At 44.3% G+C, this 24,717-nt stretch overlaps 1 protein-coding gene and 1 long non-coding RNA gene across 13 annotated transcripts in view; one reads left to right on the top strand and one right to left on the bottom strand.

Moving 5' to 3' along the window:
* WDFY4 (WDFY family member 4) overlaps positions 1-24,717 on the bottom strand; it is a 298,286-nt gene that overhangs the window by 134,746 nt on the left and 138,823 nt on the right. For all 12 annotated transcript variants that reach the window (XR_010146870.1, XR_010146871.1, XM_016918236.4 and 9 more), the window contains 4 exons: positions 21,594-21,832; positions 19,604-19,722; positions 17,613-17,798; positions 15,789-15,925 (listed from right to left, as the gene is read on the bottom strand). Coding sequence is in view for 10 of the 12 variants with exons in the window: in XM_016918236.4 (XP_016773725.4) it covers positions 15,789-15,925; positions 17,613-17,798; positions 19,604-19,722; positions 21,594-21,832 (681 nt within the window). In the remaining 2 variants the exon portion in view is untranslated. The remainder of the gene's footprint in view (positions 1-15,788; positions 15,926-17,612; positions 17,799-19,603; positions 19,723-21,593; positions 21,833-24,717) is intronic.
* On the top strand, positions 11,798-16,832 carry LOC107966686 (uncharacterized). Its single transcript, XR_001706597.4, has 4 exons — positions 11,798-11,916; positions 13,330-13,399; positions 14,241-14,306; positions 16,698-16,832. It is a non-coding gene; the product is annotated as an uncharacterized LOC107966686 (long non-coding RNA).

Below are 24,717 nucleotides of genomic sequence, written 5' to 3'. Positions count from 1 at the left end.
CTGACGCCACCTACGAGGAGCAGGGTCAGGGTGGGCAGCTCCTGCTCTTACTCCCACCCCTTGTTTAAGTCCATCTGCAATGCAGTCTTTTACTAGTTGCAAAGGATCCAGTAAACGGGTGACCTAAACACTTCTATTATGTGTCCTCCACAGAAGGCTGACATATCCATCTTGGAATACAAGTTCTTAGTGGAGGCCTGGTTTTAGTTGAATGATAGAAGCAATTAATGAGAACACCATGAAATGAAATGCTGTCCCTGTTTGTTGGTAAATCATGTGTATACTATCCTTATGTGAGCCCAGAAAATGCTGGCTGCCCTTGAGGAAGAAAGCACAGTGTGTACTGAGTGACAGGACAGCCTGGGCTCCATAGCAAGCTATGGTCGGGGCTCAGGGGTCTTTGGGGGACGTGTATTTGGATGACTCGGGCCAGAAAAGGCTCTTTTCTCTGAGTGCCCAGGTAATTGCACTTTTCTCTGCTATGGAGATGCAGCCCCTGGATCCTTAATAAATGTCAAGCAATACCAGAGTAATAATCATATTTCCAGCTATAATGACAAACAACTGGCGCTCCGAGCGGGTGAAGAGGGACCAGACCACCACAGCGCAATTCATCTCTTGTTAAATTCACTCACATATTAATTTCTGAGATGAACGGTGGTTTCTAATTTGTCTTTTTTGAACTGTGATGTTTTTATTAAATTCAGTCGTCATGAGTACATGAAGAATGACTACTTAAAAAAAAATCCACACTGGTATAGCAAAAGACAAATCCTTTAAAATTGCAGGCACCATGCCTTCTCAAGGAAGCCATCCTCTCTCCTCTCTGCTTTCCTCTGTGGGTGTCAGGGCCTCTGTGAGCCTTAGACAGGTGGGAGGTGTCGCCACGCTGGCCTTCCCTGAACTCGCCTATTCTCACCCCATCTCTGTCGGCCTCATCCTCACAGGTAATGTTCTTAAAGACTCACACCCCCTCAGGCAGGGCAAGAAGGTTAGGGATTACTGGAGGGGGTTTGAATAAGAGATGAATGTGAAGATCTACCCTGGGGGCAGACGAGTTTCAGCCCATGCAAACATCTTTCCCTGAATATGTATTGAGACGTGAGGCACTGATATGGACTAAACCGTGTTCCCCCCAACTCATATGTTGAAGCCCTAACCCCTACTACCTCAGAATGTGACAGTATTTGGAGACAGGGCCTTTAAAGAGGTGATAAAGTTAAAGTGAAGCCATTAGGATGGGCCCTAATCCTACGTGACTGGTGTACTTATAACAGGAGATGAGGACAGGGTCATGTACAGAGGACAGACCACGTGAGGACACGGGGAAGGCAGCATATCTGAGCCGGAAAAGAGGCCTCAGGGGAAACCAGCCCCTCCATCACTTTCCTCTCGGACCTCTAGCCTCCAGGACTGCGAGACAATAAATGTCTGTAGTTTATGCCACCCTGGCTGGGGTACTTTGTTATGGCTGTCCCAGGAAACTAATATAGGAACTTTCACTCCAAATAATTCTCCCCTAGCACTGAGGCACCTGGACCCCAAAACTGACAGATTTCAAAGACAGATCACAACCAGGGCTGGAGTCTATGGGGAGATCTCTTCTTCGGGCTTTATGAAGAGCAAAAAGGTCACCCTGGTCAGTACTGCCCCATTGCTGCGACTTCAGAATAGAGCCGTTGGCAGCACTGGCTGCAAGCTGCACCCACTCCAGGAGCTTCCTGAGGCCACCCAACCACATGCCAGCTCTAGGATGCTTCACAGCCACTCTTCCTGATGTTCTTGGAAGCCACGCTGTGACTAGCCAATACGTTAGTCCTACTGTGTGACTCACCACTGGGCTGCCTGAGGGTCATAGGTAAACTGGTCAATATCAACATTTCTCCCTCCTTTAGGCTGGGTCCCCATAGATGCAGCCATTGTGCATAAAAAATAGGTAAGCCTGAAATAGATGAACCTGGCTTCTTCCTAGCAGTCTCTTTTCAGCCAGTGATTCGCAGCACCTGCTCTAGTTCAGGCCCTGTGCAAACCCGAAGGCCTTCAAGATGGGCACGGAACAAGGCTTGCCCACCAGGAACTTAAAGCTCTTGTGAGGGAGTAAATGAGAAAATGACTTGCCCACAGAGGGGGCCACACCGGCTCACAGCCAGGCTGGAGAGGGCTTGGTGGGCTTTCAGAAGGGACAGTATCCCTGCAGGCCTCCTCTAAGCAGAGAGGACCACATTTTCCCAAGGGTAGAGATGGGAGAAAATAGCTTGCACTACTACAAAATATGGAAGTGGGCCTGCCTGGAGCAAAGATGCCATGTGGGAATGTGACAGGAAATGAACTTGGATAAGCAGCTGGGGTCAGCTACACGAGGCTTCTTAACTCCATTGGTACAAGTCTGAGTCTGCACAGCTTGGAAACTAATGATGGTTTTTGATCAGGGGCATGACATCGTCAGCTCAGATCTTTAGAAACTCACAGTGGGGGTGACATGATGGCAGGATGGGGCAGAGTCAGCTGTGAGGCAGAGGCCATCTGCTTTGCTCACCCCGTGTCCCTATTCTCCAGCCCTGGACCTGGCTGTTGGCAGAAGCACAGTTGATGGATGAGGAATGGATGCGTGTGCCCTCTTGCCTACCACTCCACAGTGGCATTCAGGAAGCTGGAGCACAGTGCTGGTATGTGATGGTGAGTCTTTAGAGACTGTATATTCAAGCTCTGAATTTCCTAGGAATTGACTTTCTTCTATGATTATTTTCTTTCCTGATCTCATTTCCTTATTTTATTGCACACATCCTCATCTAGAGGTACCATAAAGCCTCTGGGGAGAGAGTCAGAATATAAATAAATACATAAAATTAAGATGAACTGGATAGGATACTCCAGTAATGCCAAGACAGCACCTGGCCCACAAGGCAGATGATCACGAGGGTCCATCCTTTGCATCTGGAGGGGGCTCTTCCTCACCATCAACCTGCCCTCACATCTTTCCTCCTCCACCTCCTCCTCCAAGTCTCAGATCAAGCTCCTCCAAACCAGACTTGCACCCTCTCTCTTCTGGGCCCCTCTTTTTACAGCATAATTATTTCACCAGCCTAGAAGCAGGAGGACCTCCTGGGGCAGGGACTGTGCCCTTTTTCATCAGTATTCCCTGGCCTTAACCCAAGGGCCTGGAACATGGCAGGAAATCATGAGTGTGTGGGGGAGGTTGAAGGAAGCCCTCTCAGAGTGGGGACAGGGGTTTGGTAGAGGAGAAGGAGAGCTAGAGCCAGATGAAAATACAGATATAGAGGCCACAGATATAGAGTTACAGACAACTTTCCCAATTCCCTGAAGAACTTGGAATGATGTTTGGTGGCCGGCTCCTGCCACCACCTCTGAGCCACTCCCACTTCCCAAGGGGTGTCTGTGCCCAGCCACATGGGCCTCTCTCTGCTCTCAAATATACAAGCCCATTTGTACCCCGGAGCTTTGGCATTTGCTGGGTCCTTTCCCAAGCTCTCCTCCCCCAGATGTTGGAGGGCCGCTCCTTCATCTCTCATTATCACCTCCTTGGAGAAGCTTTCTTGGACCTTCCAACCTACAGCCATCACAAGGTTAAGTCTCTGGCGCATCATCTAGGTCTTTCAGATTACTTTATGTACCTAGAATTATCTCATGCATTCCCATGTGCTTGCCATCTGCTTCCCCTCAAACAGAGTGTGGGAGCCTTATCTGTTTTACTCACAGTCACCTGAGCTGCACAGCAGGCCTTAGGCTTGAGGAATCCCTTAAATCCAGAGTGGATCAGACTCAGGCTTGTTCAATTGCTCTTTCATTTGACTCAAAGATCTTAACCATTGCCACTGTCACTCCCTATGATAGTGGATACACAAGCACCTGGGAGCCCCAAGTCTCACTCTTGGGCCAGGGCTGGACTCGGTGCTTTTCTTTTTTTTTCGAGAAGGAGCTTTGCTGTTGTCACCTAGGCTGGAGGGCAATGGCTCAATCTCGGCTCACTGCAACCTCTGCCTCCAGGGTTCAAGCAATTATCCTGCCTCAGCCTCCCGAGTAGCTGGGATTACAGGGGTGTGCCATCACACCCAGCTACTTTTTGTATTATTAGTAGAGACGGGGTTTCATCATATTGGCCAGGCCGGTCTCAAACTCCTGACCTCAGGTGATCCACTCGCCTTGGTCTCCCAAAGTGCTGGAATTACAAGTGTGAGCCACTGCACCCGGCCTGGACTCTGTGCTTTCTTCTGCTGTCTCCCCTCTCTCCTCCACATTCCATCTCTCCTTCCTTCTTTGCCAGGCCCAAGAGCCAAGTTTACATCAACCCCCATCAACAACAACGAAGAGAAGAAAATTTCAGAACTTCCTGTTCTGAGACTTTGAAAGACTTTTTTAATTAACCAAAATGGTTTCTCATAATAGATGGGTCCCAGGGCGAGAAGGCGGCTGTAACTCATGCGGCAGGCGCCAGGCGCCAGGCGGCCCGGATGTGAGTGGGGGGCCTAGCGGGTTGTGAATGGCAGCAGTGCCTCAGGAGGGCCCAGACTGATTCTCCCCTCCACGGCCATCTGCCGTTTTATCTTTTAGTTTGGGACGCTTCTGTCTTTTGAATGCTAGAGCATTTTTGCCTTGATGAATATGTTTTTGAAAATACTTAATGTAGATAAATACACAAAAATGTGTTTCCTCATAACTCATAATTTTTGAAAATTAAAAACATCTCCTGGGATGGTGATACCTTTCCCCCCAACCACTACTCTAATTTTCAGAATGCAGGTACATCTTACATTGGGAAGTCCAGTATATCTTAATCTGAACCTCAAAATAGATGCTTGCATGTAAGTATCCTTTAAAGAACTACATTCGATTTTCAAAAGGATTCAACCCAGTATTCCTTTAAGTTGCTAGATCCCTAAATTAATTTCAAATCTGTTTTACTTTACAAAATCTTGATACATACAGTATACATTTTTTTTCTGAAATCCATCTACTGTTATTTATTTATTTATTTTTGGATGTCATCTAACTTGGGAGATAAACAAGCAGACTATAAGGACTCCTTAAATATAAGGACCATGTGTCATCTCTGTGTTCATAGAAAGGAGTGCTATGCCTACTCAATACTCCATGTATTGTTGAATTGCAAATGGTAAAGTATTTAAGTAAATTAAAATATTGCAAGTTGACCTGCAGATGTGGACTCTGTATTACTCAATTTTTTCCTCAATCACAGCCTTCATATATGGCATATAAACACAGCCTGGCTTTGCAATAAACTAAGTCATTATAGAGGAGAAAGAAACAAGAATATCAGCAAATACCTAGCAGATGGAGGTGAGATCTGGTTAATCTTTCCAAACTAGATGTTTCCGTTCAGGTTGAAGTTGTTGGGGAAGGAACTGAGTATATGTCCCTAAGGACTTTTCGGTATCATTTAGATACAATGCACCTTTAAACGGGCAGTGGTTGTTACCTGGATGAGAACATTCCATTGATTCGTGGAGCTTGCATAACCTCAGTGCCTTCCTTGTTGGAAGGGTTTTCAGACCATAGTCTTGTTGCCAAAAGCAAACCAACTTTAACCCCGTTTTTTGGCAGGCTGCATGGCCAAAAGAACAGTCAAAGAGATGGCATTTGGGTCACTCTCAGATTGCAGAACCCATGGTAGAGAGACAGACTCCTCCTTCAGCAACAGTTGTAGACCAGGAAGAGTGTGACTGGCAGGAGATAGGCAAGCAAGCCAGGGACAAAGCAAGTCACTGTAGCTACTGACTATTCATTAAGTGTGTGGACTTTGCACTTAAGTCACAACATGGCAGACTACATTTTAAGATAAGGTTTAAGAACAAGAACCAACATTTCTGGTACAGGAAATTTTTATCAACTAGCTGAGGTAGGAGCTTGCTGCACATTAGGAGAAGATCAGCATCATCCGGTTTAAGCATCAGGGTCCCTTTGTTAGTTCAGGTTCTCTGCTAGCCCAGCCATTGTCCTTCGAGTGAACTTGCAGGAGAAAGCCCCTCTGGACAGTCAAATGAGAACAAGGCGTCCTCCTCTGGGCAGCCGCGGACCACACCACAGCTCAGGGCCTGCTGCAGAGCTCAGAAGTCAGGACACACCTGGCGACTGCTGTCTCGTCTGGCACAGGCGACCATTCCCTGCAGTGAGGACACTGCTTGCCACAGACCAGCTGGTTTCACATCTACCACCAGCTGCTGTGCAATGATGATGCCTGTCTTTCTCTGCTTGGGCCCTCAGGATAGCTGCCCGCACCCACATTGATGGGCTGTTAGTGGTTCTGCCAGTTCTATTCAGAGTCAGGCCCTGACACTGATCCTTTTAAGGGGACAAAAGACAGTCTCCCTTAGACCTCTGTATTTGCTTTGCATTTATCTCAAATCTTCTCCACACAAAACTGAGGGGCCTGGATCCAGTACCAATTATTCCTGGAAAAATCATCCAAGAAGAAGTTGAGGGAGTTTGATGTCATGAGTAGAGACTTTCTCTTCTCATCTGCATCAGGTGACATCAGCTTGATGCTCAAGTGGTCCGGCATCTTCATGTACAAAGATAACAGAGTGGACATCACATCCACTGAACTAGCTGCTTTATTAAAAGATAGGCATTCAGGATTCAATCAGAATTGTTTTAAAAATGAAAGCTATGGAGACTTGAACATGCTGGCTTCTATCTTGGGTAGCCTGTTTCCAGCAGGTGTGCAGTGACTCTGTGATGTTTCAGGAAGACCCCTAATCTAAGAAGGTTACTGCATTTAGCACTACAGTGTGCCCATTCCAGTTATAATATTTTATCAGAAGCCATCATGATCTCAGATGGAGAATATTCCATTGATTCACAGGGCTTGCACAAGCTCCATGTCTGCTCTCTGCCCTAAGAAAGCAGGAAAATGTGAACTTACAACTAAGGATGGCTGGACTTCAAGTTTGATATGTGCAGTTTCTCTTTCCTGCATGGGTAAGGGAATGTGCGTAACCTATTTTCAGCAAGTCATGGATGATATTCCCTGAACCTAACCTGACAGAAAACATACATTAGAAGATTTGCCCTAAAATACCTTTAAAGGGAAAGCTCAGCTAGAGAATTTAAGGCAGGAATTACAGAAACTTTTCCGAAAAAAAAAATCAGTTGTAATATGTTTAAACATGAAGGACACAAATATAAACAAACATTAAATAAAATGATCAAATAAGAAAAAAGCACAAAACGATCAAATAAGAAAAAAGCACAAAGTGCAGTAACAAATATATCAATGGCACAGTCTGTGTCTTATAGTACTTATTACCTTGCTACCACTCAAGAGCTGAACAGTCCAATGGAAACTTTAATATATACCACTAGCAGCAAAATAACTGCTTTTATTGAAGAAGAAACAAACAAAAACTGTGTTGCTCTAAGCAATTTTGAAATGAATATCTAATTCAAAACTTCCCCTGTGCATATAATTGCATGCTAATTTACATTTTAATTACTTCCTAAGAAATCAAAAGCATTTGTTGACAGTAGAACATAATGTCAACTTCACGGTGCTCTGTTGGTGGATGCTTAATGAACTTAATTAGATAATTAGTGATGTTAATTATCCTTCTATTATGAAGATAAAGATGTCTCACAAATGATGCACTCAGTAAAGAAACATCATTAAAGGTATCAGTGTTTGCTTTGTTCATTTACATGTATTTTTCAGACTCCTATAACAGACACTTGTGATAGACCAGAGACACTTAAGACTTCCTTAAAATGGAAAAAGAAAAACCACTGTCTTTCTTCATCCAGCTCTTATCCTTCCCCCTTATTCTGGATACTAATGCTGTACTGGTGATGTTGCCACTTTTTCAAAATCTGGGCTGTAGGGAACTCTCGTCCTTGTTCAGTTCTGCTGCTGAGTTTCTGGTGCAATTGATCAGACTCCTTCCTGCTTCCTTCTCACTGGTGTGATAGGTGAATTCTAATGTCAATTGCTTGCACAATGGGATGTGTCTGTGTGTGGGTGTGTGTGTGTGTGCATGTACACGTTTGTGTGTGAGAGAGAAAGAGAGTGGGTGTGTGTGTGTGTGTGCGTGAGAGAGGTGTGTGTGTGTGTGTGTATGTGTGTGTGTGTGTCAAGGGAAGAGCAAAAATGAGAGAGAAGGCTCTGGTTGAGTGTCCAGAAAACCTAAAAGGATAATGGAGCCCCTCCCCACCACCCCAGGCTGGTTGAATTTCCCTGATGCTGCAGTGTGTCCCCACCTCCATCACCAGACTCTGTCCCTCTGAGGAAGGTCATTCTGGGTGCGGCGTAGGAAGCACAGCTGCCTGCAAGACTGAGGGCAATGATACAGGCCACATAGACTTTACTTTCAGTTGAAGTGAAAACAGAAACTTTTGAGGTTTAAAAAATAACACTAGACTTCATTACATTTTTGTTCCTTCCTTGCCCCCAAATACCACCATAATCAGAGCATAATGGATATCCCGTCTGGAAATATTCCTAGCCCAGACAGTACGATGAAGAGCTCTCAGGCCAGGCTGGGAGAGAGGCATTATTTTTAGGGTCAGTTATCTCAGGAAAAGCACCAAGAGCAAAGAGGTCCTTGGCAGCATTGCCCACCACAATTAAGAAAACCAATATTCCATTTAGCAGAAGGTCTTAGAACATGGCTCGCGGCAGTAGAGCAGTTTATACTTTTCAAAGTGTTTTTTAAATTATACTTTCCTTTCTGAGTGGTTTTATTTATCTAACAGATAGTCCTCTTTAATTACTTACTCAAAAGACTTTTCCTCCCACTGAATACAACTGCGTTTTCCAACAATACAGCATTGTGATTTCTTAGAAACACTGTTTTCAGGTTTTCTGAGTCTCCCTTGTCTTTTCTGTGGTTTTTAATAATTTATCCCTCCAGCCTGCTTTCTCTTGATCTGTGGATACAAGCTGGCCTTTCTGCTTTCCTGCCATGCCAGTAAGAACCTATCACAGGATCTCACCTCTCTCTGGGTCCTCTGACTCTTGCATTTTAGAAATCCTCACGTGTCTTCATTTTCCTCCAGGTTTGGGCCACCTACCTCCAAATCCCTCTCTTAAAGTCATATTCATCTCCTGGGGAGACCCTTCTCTCTTTCCCACGAACATTATGTTGAATCTACTACAACTTTAAGTAAAAATGTTTCACACGATGACCTTCTGAATATCAGATTTTAAAAATGTCATGCAACCCTTTAAAGATCTTTAACTCTTTTTCAGAAGAATTTCTCGGAGAATTCTGACTTCTGTTTTCACAACTGCATTTTGACATCCTCAGCTCAGCTCTGTTGTACCACTTACTTCCCCTGCATTTCAAACCAGTTCTTTCTATTTTCAAAAATCCATTCTCACTCCCAGTACTCTCTGGGCTCGTGAGCTTTTTATCCCAGGGAAGTGAAATCTGAGGCCTACGCCTGGAGTGCTGCTCAGCTCCTGAACATGGAGAGCCCAAGCATTTAACTAGAAAGCAGCTGTGTCATTGCAGAGCTTATTGCCTTTCTTCCTGAAACTGCAGCATGGGATTCTCCAAGGCTCAACGTGCCCTCAGCCTCAGCAAGACCCTCCTCTCATCAGCAGGAGATAAACACAAACGTGCCAGCAAGCAAGACCAGGTGCTACTTGATCACTCCCGCAATGATGGCTAAAGCCTTCCAGTTCTGCACATTTGCTTTCCTCTCTGCAATCTCTATTTGGGCCCCATGATTTCTTTAAAGAGAAAATAAGCATACAGAAACAGTAATGCATGAAATAATACGATGTCTGGGATGTTGCTTCAGAATTATTCAGTGCACAGGGGGGAAGTGGGAAGTCATAAGGAGAGAAAATTGGCCATGAGTTGAAAATTGTTGAAGTCAAGTGATGGATAGATTCATGGGGATTCATCACATTATTTTACTACTTATGTATATGTTTGAGAATTTCCACAATGATTTTTTTTTTTCAAAAAGATAATGGGTGAAGTGCTCAGAGGGGATAGTCAAAAACATCATTTCCCTCACCGAGGACCTCAGCCAGAGCTGCCCTTAACAGAGCTGTCACTGAGTTGCTGGCCTCAGTCAGCATCTTGTCCTCTGCCGGGGCAGAGCTACTTCATGCTAGGGTGGGTGACGGCAGGTCTGGCACCTGGTCAGGGAAGGAGCTGATGGCAGACCCCAGGCACCCTGCCCACATAAGTGCCCTGCCTCTGAAGTCTCCAAGGCGCCCAATGGTGGGCACTGCTGGTTTCATCGGAGGTCTCATAGGGCAGCCTTTAGGGGACCCCCGAGAAAGGTGTGGGGCAAACTTCTAATGTTCCCCTGTCCTTGCCAGGGCAGATGTAGAATTCCTACGGAAAGCTTTTACTTTTTTTTAGCAATTCCAGTGGATCATCCTCACGCTTCTGGTGCCCTCTCATCCCATTCTGTTAATTCTTACACAGCCCTGACTTCCCTGCGTGGGCCATTTCAGTTTGCTAATATCTGGCTTTGAAAACAGCAACTGGAAGCTTGCTCAGCTATCTCCTAAAGCCATGGAATTGTGGGGAACACAGGGCTCTGCCCTCCTCCGTGTGAATCCTGTTCTTCTATAAGTCCCCCAATCTTTGCTGGCAGGCTGGTGAGTGGGTCCCCCTCCTCTGGTGGGGCCTGCCTGGCCCACTGCCTGGGATAGCTGTCCATATGTATACAGTTGATCCCAGGATGAAAGTGGGCTGAAATCCAGCTTATGCTCTATGTACACAGGTCAGGGGCTGCCCAGAGAGACTCCCACCCCTTTAAGGGCTGGAAGTCACCTTGTACTCTCAACCCCACTCCTCTGGTTCTTATTTTTCTCCACTCTCTGTGGAATCCCACAGAGCCATCTGAATGCCAGACTTCCCACCCCAGGTGCTGTCTCTTCTCAGAGCCAGGCCTGCCCTGGGTGGCCCTCTTTTCTCACCTGTCCCAGCCTCACTTGAACAGAATTTTCTGTGTGTTATCGTTGTTCACTACTCCAGCTACAGCTACTGCAGCCCCCACTATCTCCCACCTGAATCACACTACAGCCCCCTGCCACCCACAGTTTGGCTCCCCACCAGGGGCCCTCACCTGTAATCTCACCTATAGGAGCAGATGCCATGCCTCTGTTTAACCTCTCACCTACAGGTAAACATGAGTGTCTAGGCTGGCCTGTGGTACCCCCTGACCTGGCTTTTACCCACTGCCTTGGCCCCTTTCTTACCACCTGTTATGCCTCTGGCCTTCTCCCTGCCCGAGAGCTCTCCTCTGCACAGGCTTTGACCTTCCTCCTCCCAGACTCAGCTCTAGGCGTCACCTCCTCCATGGCCCCTTCCTAACCAGCTTCCAGCTCCCTGACTCCTATGCACATTTTCTGATTGCTAATGCTTTTATATAAACAGATGATGACACACATTGCATTTTAGAATATTTTCAATTTTCATAAAAGTTACAAAGATAGTAGAGCGTTTTCATCTACCCTTCACCTGTTTTCCTATAAAGTTATTAACATCCCACATTGCCATGGTGTACCTGTCAAAACTAAGAAACCAACATTGGTTGTTGATGTCTTTTCAGCTGTTTTTAAACAAGGAAGTCTGGAATTGAGTACGTAAGCAGAGCTGAATCCACGGCTGTGAAGAGGGGAGCTGGCCAGCCTGTGCAGTCTGGATTCTTCAGGCAGATGGTGGACATGAGAAAGTGGCCTGCACCCTGAGTTGCCCTTTGGTGGCCTCAAGGGAGTCCAAGTTCCCAACCTCTGTCCAACAAGCTGACACTCACAGACTTCTAGAGATAGTGAGTGATGTCACAATTTGCTCCCAGAGGGGACTGTGATGGGGTCAGGGGGAGAAGCAGAAGAAATAACATCTATCAAATCAGCCCTGCCTCAAAGTTCAGCTCACCCACCAGGAATAAAACATTTTCTACTGAAAATGAAGATAGGTAAGAGGAATTATGAATTCTATATCATATGTCTCACTCCAAGGAACAATTTGTCAGTGCTATAGGGCTGTCAGCTGCTGACATGATAAGGAATAACACCAAATGAATAATGTTTCCTCCAATACCAACTCCTTTAATTACAAGCCTCTTCTTTCCAGAAGAGAGACAGAAGATGCAGAAACCCCAATTTCATGCACTTGTGCCTGAATAATGTCTCCGTGCTGCTTTTTCCAGATGGCGACCTTCTCACTGGAGGGACTAATGATGTGGGCATATTTAGGGAAAAACCAATAACGGAGTCTTTAACCTTCAACAACAAAAAGCATGTTGTACAAAATGTTCCTTGGGATACATTAGAAAATATCAATTACATTGCTCACTGAGGTGTAATCAGCTGTAATAATCAAAATTAATTTTTAAAAATAATTAAACAGACCCCAGGGCAAATAGTTGATGCTCTTATCCTATGACATCACAGTGTACATATGTACCTGAGAAGTTGTGCCTTCTGTTAGCGACAAAGGCATCTCACAGAGTTGAGTGATGGATGCAGTGTCTGAAAGCTGGCAAGTTTCATCTCAGCAAAAGGAGGGGGAGCATCTATCCCCTTGCTCTAAGCACTTCCATCTGCATTCTTTAAGGGCCTACCGTGTAGCAGGCACTGTGCCCATCCAAGACTGAGTTACCAGTACAAGGTGTTGCTAAGAAAAGATGCAGTTAATTTTAAAAATTAAAACGTAGTCCTTGTTTCAAAAATAATGTGTCTTTTAAAATCTACAAGATAATTTAAAGTGTAGAAAGAAAAAATCAAATTGAAGGGAAAGTGGGGTCAGTGGAGAAGAATGAAGCCAGGGAGAAGGTATCTATGTATGCATTTGTATGCGTAGGTGGCTCAAAAATTTATCCCACTAGTTGTGTGCAATTACAAAAGCTTAACCATGCTTATCTCTCTCAGTTTCTGAGTGTCCAGATCAAAGACAGAAACACAATCTGTTGCTAAATTTCTGCTCTTCTTGAGTTGCTAAAAGTAGTTCTTCCTGGTGCTAAAAGGTGAGGGAGACATTCCCCGTGGCTGCCTGGAAGCTGGGGTGGCTGCGGGTGACTCCCTCCACTTCAGTTCAGCCACACTGGCCTTTGCTGCCCAGCACACACACACCTCAGTGACATTGCCCAACTGTCCTCTCTGCCTGATCCTCTTTCCCAGAGCATCTCAAAGCTCATGTTCTTCATAAATTATCTTCTCTGCTCCAAGGCATCCTTGCCAAAGATGACTTTGCCGACCTTCTCCATCTGAATAAGCCCAGCCCCTCTCTCGCCACCCTCCCTGCCTTACCCTGCATGGTTTTTCCTCATTGCCATCAGTTCTCCCAATATTTACAAATGTATTTGCTTATTGTCTATCTTACTTCCTAGACTGCAGCTCCTTGAGAGAAGAGAATATGTCAGTTTGGTTCTCTGCTGTAACTTCAATGCTGAGAGCAAGGTACAGAGTAAGCGCTCAATAAATATTTGTTGAATGAACAAGTGAATAAGACCTCAATGGATATAGAAGACAAAATCTTCAGCAGCCTGCCCTCACCCAAGACAGAGCCGGCTTTGGATATTCTTTCTCCCAGATCTCTCAATGTGAGCCAAGAGCAAACTGTTAAAAGCCACTTGGGACACCTATGTGGCCCTAAACATGGCGGTCTACTCAGGCTTCTTTCATACGAGCTGTTGCTCAACGCATGTCCCCAGGACTCGGAGGCAGCTGAGCTGTGTTAATGAGAGTGACTAGAGGGGAAGGGAGAAGGGCACTGGCAAGAGGCAGCATCAACAGGTGTGAGGGTTCCCATGAGATGAATGCCCATGCCCAGCACCCTAACATCCCTTCCCTAGCTCCCAGCCAGGCTGTCCTGACCTCCTGGGGACAATGGCCAAGGAAGAGAAGCTCCATGATGAAGCCAAGGAAAGAGGGGCTGGGCCCCTTCTGTCTCAAGTGACACTGGTCAGGAACAGGTATCTGGGCACAAGTGGGAATGCTCCAAGTTTTAGGACTTGGTACACATATCACCTATAGGATGATCTTGACCTTGGCAGAGAGAGCTAGAAGGCCAAATGGAATTTGTAAACAGTCTCCTATTTCTAAAGCATTTACAGCTTCCAAGGGCTCCACATGCTCTATTATAAACAGCATATTCCCAGTGGTAAGTTCAGGAATGAAAGCTCTGAGAAGTTCCATAAATTCCCTAAGGTCCTCCTCAGCAGCACAAAGATGGGATCCTATCTTCACTCTGACATTTAATGACTGAAAAGCCCTTAACTTTCTTTTTTTTTTTTTTCAGATTCAGCTTCCACATTTTTATAACAAGGCTATAATACCTGTCTGATGCAGCTATTATAAAATCTGAGTGAGTTACTCACACATTCATGTATTCAATCAGTGAGTCTATCAATGAACTTATCGAACAGTGCCTTTAACAAGTCAATTCCCTGAGAATACAGCCTGAATAAGACATGTGCTTTGCCCTTAGCTCTTAGCATCAGGTAGCTGGTCAGCCCAGCCATTCATTTCCGGACTTCCCTTCTATGTCTGGACTCTTTCTAGGCCCTGAAGCCTATGATTCCCAAAGCCTGGGAAAAGAAAGGCCTTTTCCTCGGCTGCCTGGGCACTTACAGGCAGTTACAGATTCTGAGCTGGTGGGATTTAGGCTCCACCTCATTTCCCAAATTCATGGGCCAAGAGCTGGGATTATGTTAATGTGTCTGTCAGCTGTCAACTTTACCTCCCTGGGGAACCTTTCTGGGTTCTCACAGTTATTTATCCCACTGGGGAGTTAAGTAAACTGCCCAAGGTCTCCTGACGCTACAGCCATGTCTAGCAAAAACCACAGTCCACTTCTGAAGAAATCAGTGCCCCTGGCATTATAATATATCACTGGCATTAGAATATATCACAGATCATGCATTTCCAAAAGAGCCTCAGCAACATTTCCAGTCCCACATGTTCCTGCAGAACCTCGTCACTCCCCCATGAGAAGGTGGAGTCTATTTCCCTTCCCTTGAACTTGGGCAGAATTTTTTCCCCATCTTGATGGAGGTGACACTGCATGGCTCCTGAAGCTAGATCATAAAAGGTAATGCAGTTTCTGCCTGGTGAGCTCTCTCTCTCCATTGTCTTTTGAAACCCTGCTACCATGCTGTAAGGAAGCCCAGTTCACATGAGGAGGCCATGTGTAGGTGTTCTAGCCAACAGCGCCTCTTAAGGTCTCAGACGAAAGCCAGCACCAACCACCAGATATATGAGTAACTCAGCCTTCCAATGATTCCCACCGAGGCCCCAGACACTGTGGGGCAGAGATAACCTGTCCCCCCACCCACTGTACTCCATATACCTTACAACAACGTTCCTGATCTCTCTCTCTGTCTCTCACACACACACACACACACACACACACACATTGTTGGCGCCAATGAGTTTTAGGAAGACTTGTTTTGCAGGTTTTGAGAAATTGATTAGAAAACCCCAACGGGTCTGCCCCACACAGTAAAGAGGGCCTACCCAACACAGTCAAAGTGGCCCAACCCTGTGTCTCCTGGCAACGAAGTGAATGTTTCTGTCCACCTTTGCTGGGCTCACACCCCTAGCTGCTGCTGAGTGGTGGGCTAGTGCCCTCTGAATACGTCTGACTCCAATTGAGAATGGGAACAAGGAGCCAGCCTAATACAGCCTAAACATAGCCTCAACTGGGGAGCTATATGCATACCCTCAAATGCTCACAAGGACGTGGAGTTAGATCATGTCTAGTAACAGGCAGCAAAGAAGAGATATGACTCATGGGGTTTGAAGCAAATGCCTGATACTTTTCTGAGGAAAAGGGGTCTGGGCTCACCTCTGTCTTGCACTCAGGGTCCTTGGCCTGCCGCCCGGGCATCAGCTTCATGGCTGAGGACAGGCTTCCACTCCACAAAGTGACTTTGCTGTGGTGTGCAACATTTGAACGACTTGCCAGTGACTTCTTCTCAGATGCTGAGGGCAGGGAAGCAAAGAATATCAGAGGTGAAGTGAGAGCACACACTATTTTCATAGCTAGCTTGGCTTTCAAAGGGCCAACCAGGGGCATGAGCCCCCTGTGGTTGCCTCCAAAAAGAGAAACAACCCAGGCTACAAGCTCACACTGCCGTCTTCTGACCTTCCTTTGGCTAAGAAACACTGTGGGCTTTGAGGTCACCAGACTTAGCCTAAACTCCTAGCTCCACGGCTTGTTGATCCACAATGAGATATTGAGCAGATTAACTAAAGTTGCTGAGCCTCAGTTTTCTCATCCTGTGAAATGGGGATAACAATATCTAAACCAATTGAGGGGTCATGAATATTACATAAGATGTGTTTAAAGACCCTGGAACATAGAAAGTGTTCAATATAGGACTGTGGGCAAAAAGAGAGTCATTTGTAAGCTTTACAGTTTTACTACTTTATTCCACTCTATGTGCATGGATATGTATATCCTATTTTACTTTTCTCTGAAATAGAATCTGACATTTTGACTTTAAAAGTACATGAAAGTAGATAGGTATTGCTATCGTTTGAATGTGTGTTCCCTCCAAAATTCACATTGAAACTTAATCCCAATTGTGGTGGTACTAAGAAGTGGGACCTTTTGGGAGGTGATTAAAATATGAGGGTTCTACGTTCATGAATGAATTAGTGTCTTATAAAAGGGCTGAAGGGGGCCATCCCAGGCCATTTTTGCCCTTCTGTCTCTTCCAACATGGGAGGACACAGCATTTCTCCCTTACAGAGGATACAGCAACAAGGTACCATCTTAGAAGCAGATGCCAGACACAGCCCTCAGCAGACACCAGATCTACTGGCACCTTGATTTTGAACTTCCCAGCCTCCAGAACTGAGCAAATAAATTTCTATTATTTGTAAATCACTCAGTCTGTGGTATTTTGTTATAGCAGCATAAATGGACAAAACCAGATATGTATATGCACACTTGCCAGGACTAATTTAGAAAGCCAATTTAGAAGGAGATTCTGGGCCACTGGACAGTCTGGGACAATATACATGGAAATAACTAACTCTTGAATCACTGCACATTTTGTGATTCTGAAAGATGTACAAGGATAGGAGGTGTAAGTTGAGAGCAGTGATCACCTTGAAAACAAAATTAAAAATTCATTCTTGCAGCTGCATTGACTAATATGCAAAAATGTTGTTTATTAGTACCAAATACTAATATGATAAAAATGTTGAGGTCACTAACAGAATAGAATGCAAGGGACATTAATATTTTGGGGATGAAAACTTTCATTTCTTGAAGTGACAGGACATGAGGAACCTAAGCTCAAGGACATTGCATGACAGTGAAAGGTTTCAAAGCTGGTAGGTGGATAACAGAGTAGGACCTAGAACCTGAAGTTCCTGAGCCCAGGCCACAGCCTCCACATGGGCCTCTTCCTCTAAGAAATTACTGGAATCTTCCTGCTTGGTTGGCTCCTGTGGCCTTGCTTTCACCCAAGGTGCCATGTGATATTCATTATTTGTGAGGAAAGATACATAAGATTTCAGTGATATAAATCCCATCCACTTAAGGGATGAGACAGAGGGTCCAGGTGGAAAAGGCTCTGGGCACTGAGTTGAACCTTGGGGGAGTCTGGCTCTGTGAGACCCAGGAGTTCCCATTCCCTGGAGCCGAGTGGATAGAGACCTAAGTAATGCTGCCAGGCCTTGAGCATCGTCTCCTCCCAGAGCGGTGTGACCTCTTCGATCTTCACTTCCCTCTCTCCAGGTTTCACAGAGAGATCAATCTTGAAGGCATCCTCCAGGGTCTGCTGCCTCTGTGCCACCAGCTGCTGCCAGAGAGTCTGCACTGTCTTCTGGATGTTGTGTTGGACTAGCAGAGAGAGCACATGGCACACTCAGGATGGCCTCCGTGACCCTCCCAGAGAGGGCTGGGAGATGGTGCATCATGAGTGGTTTTACCCACACCCTTCTCACTTAAGGTCTTGAACATCACCCCAGCTTTGCAATCTTCAGCGAGAAGCAATCAGTGTTGAGAGCCACAGGCCTGACAACAATGCCACCAACACCCATGCAAGCTGGACTTTCTCCACCTCCACCTGCTTACCACCAATTCCTGCCTGCCTCACATGTCCAGGACTGGGAAACATATCATTTATGAGCTCAGAGACCCTCAACTCTCCACCCCATAATTCTGTTGGATACCAGAGGGACACCTTGTGTGATCTCAGGGTAGTCAAATAGCTCCACTCAAACAGCTCCTTCCAACCTTCCCTTACATGTTGACCTCTCAGGGGAATGGACACCAAGCTCAAGGCTATCCTGTGGCTCATGGCTCAGGAACAGCCTGTCCTCTTTCCTGGACCTTGCTTCTCACTACCCACCCATTTCAGTCCCCTGGAATTCTTCAGGTATAAGCAGATCTAACAAACCAACTGTGTCTGCTGTGCCCCACATCTGTAATCCCCTGAACCATGCCTAAATTTTCTCTGATCTTGGACCAATGAGTCCCCTCTCTGGTAACAGCCCCTGGAGACTGTTTCTCTCACCCTAAGGGAAAGGACAGTGCCCAGCCCAGCTCTACTGGCCAAGTCCCAAAGTATACACATCTGTGTTGTAATCAAAACCATGTCCAACAAACTTTAAAGTCACGAGATTTTTGAACATGGCAGCTACCTGACCAGAACACAGAGGCCCTGTGTGTACAATCTTTCATTTTTGAGATGAAGTTTTACTCTTGTTGCCTAGGCTGGAGTACAGTGGTGTGATCCTGGCTCACTGCAACCTCCGCCTCCCAGGTTCAAGTGATTTTCCTGCCTCAGCCTCCCGAGTAGCTGGGATTACAGGTGCCCGCCACTATGCCCAGCTAATTTTTTTGTATTTTTAGTAGTGACAGGGTTTCAGCATGTTGGGCAGGCTGGTCTTGAACTCCTGACCTTAGGTGATCCACCCGCCTTGGCCTCCCAAAGTGCTGGGGTTACAGGTGTAAGCCACTGCACCTGGTCGTGTGTACAATCTTGTATCACAACATATGACTAGGTAAGTGTAACAGTCTGCAAACCAGACTGGCAGAAGGAGTGGCAGAGCTTCTGCTTCCTAGACCAAGAGAGAGCATAATCTCTCAAACACATAGAACTGGCTGCTAGAAAAATAACTGCTAATCCCTTTAACTTGATTTGAGATAAGTAAATCCAAGAATAAACTCCATTAGGCGAAAAGTCTTATAGAGAGTAATGGTTTGTTTAATCCCTTCTCATTTACTAGGGAATGAAGCTGAGCAGCAACTAGGTAATGGCTTGAACTAAATTAGGTGAGATGGGGCGTGACAGTTTTAATTTACAGTAGAGTACCCTGGGATTAAGCTTCTAGTCAAACCAAGTCCCACAGAGCTCTCTCTTCACCTATGCATCGATTCATTCCTTTCCATTTCATTTCTAGTATACAAAGACCAATCCAGTGCTACTTTCTACCAGCTTGCCTTGCTATATACTAATACATGATTACCCTGGGATTTCCTAAGTCTTCTGGCTTTTTGAAAATGTCCTTAATAGTATCTGCTTTCTTATTTCGGGAAGGACGAACTGAAGAATGCAAACCCTAGCAGGTACTACTATCCTGCCACCACCCCCTCCCACACACACACACACACACACACACACAATGACAAATAAAATGTACCATCACTCAAACTTGGTAAGTCTTCTCTTTTTTCTTTCACGTCTTCATTTGGGGAAAGGAAGACTTGATGATAAGTAGACATTCTAGGCTTGGGCTCCAATCCAAATCCTTCTGGGTAACTAGTGGATAAGAGATTTTTCACTAAAATCCAATAAATTCCAGTTTCCTTGAGACCATTACATTGTTCTTTATTACAAATAATCATCCTCCAATAATTATCTATATCAATATGGAAAAAAAACTTGCCTAATCAAATTAAAGCAAACACTTTATAAGAAATTCCACAGCAGATATTTTAGAGTGGCATTCTGAATAGTAGGAGAAACACTTTCTCCTTATGAGAAGTCTTGTGAAATCCCACCTGTGCTGCCAGCAGGCCCCCTGTGCCCACTCCTGGTTCCCCGCCATCAGAACTAGTCATTTCTTTCAGTGCATTCCCAAAGAATTGAACCCTGCCTTTGTTTGGCATTGATTTCATCCTGCTTGAATGGGGCCAGGGTTGGCTTCATGGGCATGCAACCTGTGCAATTACACAGGGCCCTACACTAAGAAGAACCCTTTTTGGGGGCTCTGCTGTCATCATCTTGAAATTTTGGGTATTTTTGGACACAAGCCTAGCATTTTAATTTTGCTGGAGGCCTCACATATGATGTAGCCAGTTCTAAGTGGGGACACAGTGGTTTATACATTAGGTTTCCCATGAACCATGTGCTCTGGGGGTCCCCATTGTGTTAACGTCCACGTGGCCATTATGACACAAACCAAACAGACACTCAGTAAATGTTCATGGATTGAACTGAAAATGACAAACATGGAAAGGAAAATAACCTGACATATGAGAATGCCCATGTTTGAAATTTCTAGAATGAAGTCAATCTTGCTAAACAGAGGGAACTGAGGAGGGTATCATCTCAAGCACATAATTCAGTTGTCATTCTGCTCCTCTTTACCTGTGCTTCCAGGATGGACAAGGCCTAACTCCTGAAACAGGAAGAAAAAAAAAAAAACTTCCCCAAATTAAACCACATACTGAAAATGGATTCTTTTCTTTCATACAAAGACAAGTGCCTCCTCTGGGCTAGGAGGGTTTCCCAGGGCTTCCCAGAGAGTTTTATGAGAAGTCAATGCTAGTGTTTTCTACTGCTCAGTAGTCAACATGACAGGATGTGGGGGATTGTTTTTTTTTCAAGTGATCAAACATAATTTTTGTTAGGATGAATAAAATGAAGAAAAAGGACAACAGCAAAGTGTGATATCCCATTGTCCTCTCTCCCTCTACACTCTCACGGCTCTATTCATAAGACATCATACTCACAGGCAGCAGGATGCTGAGATGCTGGAGAATGTGGTTCATGCACACTGACATGGAGAGAGAGAGACAGAAAGTGAACATACTTCCTGTCTCTCTCTCTGTGTCATTGTGCATGAACCACATTCAGATTTGGAAATCTGATGCATTTCCAAACTTGGGGCTTCAAGAAAAGGACTCAAATAAGCTTAATTTAATAGCTTTTTAACTAGCATTTTTATGGATGTGATTTTATGTCATATATTGTATGCATATGTAATTTTTTTCCTGAAAGTAAAATTATTCCCGCATTGCACAATACAATGTATTATATTTTTTCCATTCTAAGATTGCAATTATCAAATGATAATGTTTCTAGAGTCTGGCTGCATCACAAAATCAATGTGTACATCTAATGTTGGCATTTTCTGCCTCAAAAATTAAATCAATGACTTATCTTACAATGCTAGAATTGTGGAAATAGGGTAAATTATTACCTCATGATGATTCTAGCTGCTGTCACATGGACAAGTTTGGGGATTACTTACCATGTTATCAAACATTTCACAAAATATGGAAGACCAGATAAACAAAAGGATGATATCATTTATACAGACCTCAGCCCTCAATCAAGCTTTCCTCTAAATCTCTCCTTTCTGCATGGACCACCAGCAGACAAGGAAACAAGTGGGCAGCTCTTACCTTCTCTCATTGAGTAGCAAAAGGCAATGCATGAGACACAGGAGGAAGCTGACGTTGGAATTGTAGGTGGCAAAGACAACATCCCAGTGCTCCTGCAGAAAGCCCAGGATGCTGAGAAGGCTGAGGCATTCGGAGAGGGACTGCTGGGGCTTGGATAGGCAATAAAGAATGACTTTATTTAAACTGCTGTATAAAGTGCTGAGGACAGTGTCCCTTTGAGAAGAGGCAGTCTCAATGACCTGTGTCATTAAAAAAACACACACATACACAAACTTGTGAGTGCTTTGCAATTTTAGATACAGATCCAGTTTACCACAAAAATAGTATAATCAAAAAGTGACATGGCTTACCGCCCAAAGTAATTTATAGATTCAATGCTATTCCCATTAAACTACCATTGATATTCTTCACAGAATTAGAAGAAACTATTTTAAAATTCATATGGAGCCAAAAAAGAGCTCATATAGCCAAGACAATCCAAAGCAAAAAAAACAAAGCTGGAGGCATCATGCTACCTGACTTCAAACTATACTATGAGACTACAGTTACCAAACAGTGTACTGTTTTTGTACAGAATTGGTACAAAAACAGATACATAGACCAATAGAACAGAATAGAGAACTCAGAAATAAGACCACACATCTACAACCATCTGATCTTTGACAAACCTGACAAAAACAAGCAATGGGGAAATAATTCCCTATTTAATAAATGGTGCTTGGAGAACTGGCTAGACGTAAACAGAAAATCAAAACTGGACCCCTTCGTTATACCTTATATGAAAATTAACTCAAGATGGATTAAAGACTTAAATGTAAAACCCAAAACTATAAAACCCCTCGAAGAAAATCTAGGCAATACCATTCAGGACATAGGCATAGGCAAAGATTTCATGACGAAAATGTCAAAAGCAGTTGCAACAAAAGCAAAAATTGACAATGGGATCTAGTTAAACTAAAGAGCTTCTGCACAGCAAAATAAACTATCATCAGAGCAAACAGGTAACCTATAGAGTAGGAGAAAATTTTTGGAATCTATCCATCTGACAAAGGTCTAATATCCAGAATCTACAGGGAACTTAACAAATTTATAAGAAAAAACCAAACAACCCCATTAAAAATGAGCAAAGGACATGAACAGACATTTCTCCAAAGAAGACATTCAGGTGGCCAACAAATATATGAAAAAAAAAGTGTCACATCACTGATCATTCAAGAAATACAAATCAAAACCACAATGAGATACTATCTCATGCCAGTCAGAATGGCGATTATTAAAAAGTCAAGAAACAATAGATGGGGTGAGGTTGCAGAACAATAGGAACACTTTTACACTGTTGGGAATGTAAATTTGTTCGACCATCATGGAAGACGATGTGGTGATTCCTTAAAGATCTAGAACCAGAAACATCATTTGACCCAGCAATCCCATTACTGGGTATATACCCAAAGGAATATAAATTATCCTGTTACAAAAATACATGCACGCGTATGTTCATTGCAGCACTGTTCACAATAGCAAAGACATGGAATCAACCCAAATGTCTATCAGTGATAGACAGGATAAAGAAAATATGGTGTATATATACCATGGAATACTATGAGCCATAAAAAGGAATGAGATCATGTCCTTTGCAGTGACATGGATGGAGATGGAAGCCATTATCCTCAGCAAACTAACACAAGAACAAAAAACTACATACCACATGTTCTCACTTAAAGTGTGAGCTGAACAATGAGAACACATGGACACAGGGAGAGGAACAACACACACTGGGGCCTGTCAGTGGGTGGGGTGGGGAGAGGGAGAGCATTAGGAAAAACGGCTAATTCATGCTGGGCTTAATACCTAGGTGATGCATTGATAGGTGCAGCAAACCTCTGTGACACACATTTACCTATGTAACAAACCTGCACATCCTGCACATGTACCCTGGAACTTGAAATAAAAATAAAAGTGACATGGCTGGGTATGGTGGCTCACATCTGTACTGCTAGCACTTTAAGAGACCAAGATAAGAAGATCTCTTGAGGACAGGTGTTCAAGACCGGTCTGGGCAGCAACATAGTAAGACCCTATCTTTCCAAAAAGTTAAAAAAAAATTTATCCAGGCAAGGTGGTATATGTCTGTAGTCCTAGCTACTTGGAGGCTGAGATGGGAGGATTGCTTGAGCCCAGGATTTCGAGGCTGAGGTGAACTGCACTCCATCATGCCACTGCACTCCAACCTGGAAGACAGGGCAGGAACTTTGTCTCTTAAAAAAAAATTGACATGACCTGAAATTCAAATAGGACTCATTTCCTCTACTTTCGAGCCTCTATTTAAGGAAATGATCAATCAAGGCTATGCAGAATTTGGGTAAAAATTTGTGTTAAAAAAAGTTGAAAGTTTGTTACAGTCATATTACAGAAAATAGATTTGGTGACCCGAGATTTCTGAAATAATGGTAACATGATTGACATTCAATGTATGAGAACATGCTATTAGTAGTATCTAATTTAAAAAATAGCTATGTGTCATTATTAATAGTTAACATAGAATACTTATAGTATTCCAGGTATTATGCTAAGCATTTTGCATAGATATGCATATATTGCCTGTTTGTCATAAAAACACCATAGACGCTAAGTTACCCCACTGTACGGATAAGAGGCTAAGGGTCAGAGAGGCTGGGTGGTTCAGCAAGGGTCAAATACACACTGGACACTTAAGCCACGCTCTTAATCACCATATCATCTACTGGAGACGGAGTCCAGAAGATTTTAATTCAAAAGAAACTTAGAGGGAGAAGTAGAAGACCCTGATTTGTAGCCTTAGCATGGACTGGTCCATACATCTCCAAACATCTGTTTGGCTTCCATGAAAAGAATCCATAATACAAAGAGTATGCACAAAGTTTTTCAGTCCGATAGAAAATGAATTTGTTATAGGCTACTCCCTTAGAATTTCACAGGTAACGCAATGTTTCTACTCATGAAGTGAAGGTCTGTTTAAACCTGTTGGTGTTTGGGATTCATTTCTTTATCATGTTCCTCTCCTGCTCCTCAGATGAGTCTCAAACTGAGGTTAAGAGGGGCAGGCATCACAGACAGCAAGCAAGAGAGGAGGCTGGTGGATATGTGG

This window comes from Pan troglodytes, chromosome 8 (genome assembly GCF_028858775.2).
Source record: "Pan troglodytes isolate AG18354 chromosome 8, NHGRI_mPanTro3-v2.0_pri, whole genome shotgun sequence".
NCBI lineage: Eukaryota > Metazoa > Chordata > Mammalia > Primates > Hominidae > Pan > Pan troglodytes.
Note: the sequence above shows the minus strand (reverse complement) of the source record. Positions and strands in the feature narration are given on the sequence as shown.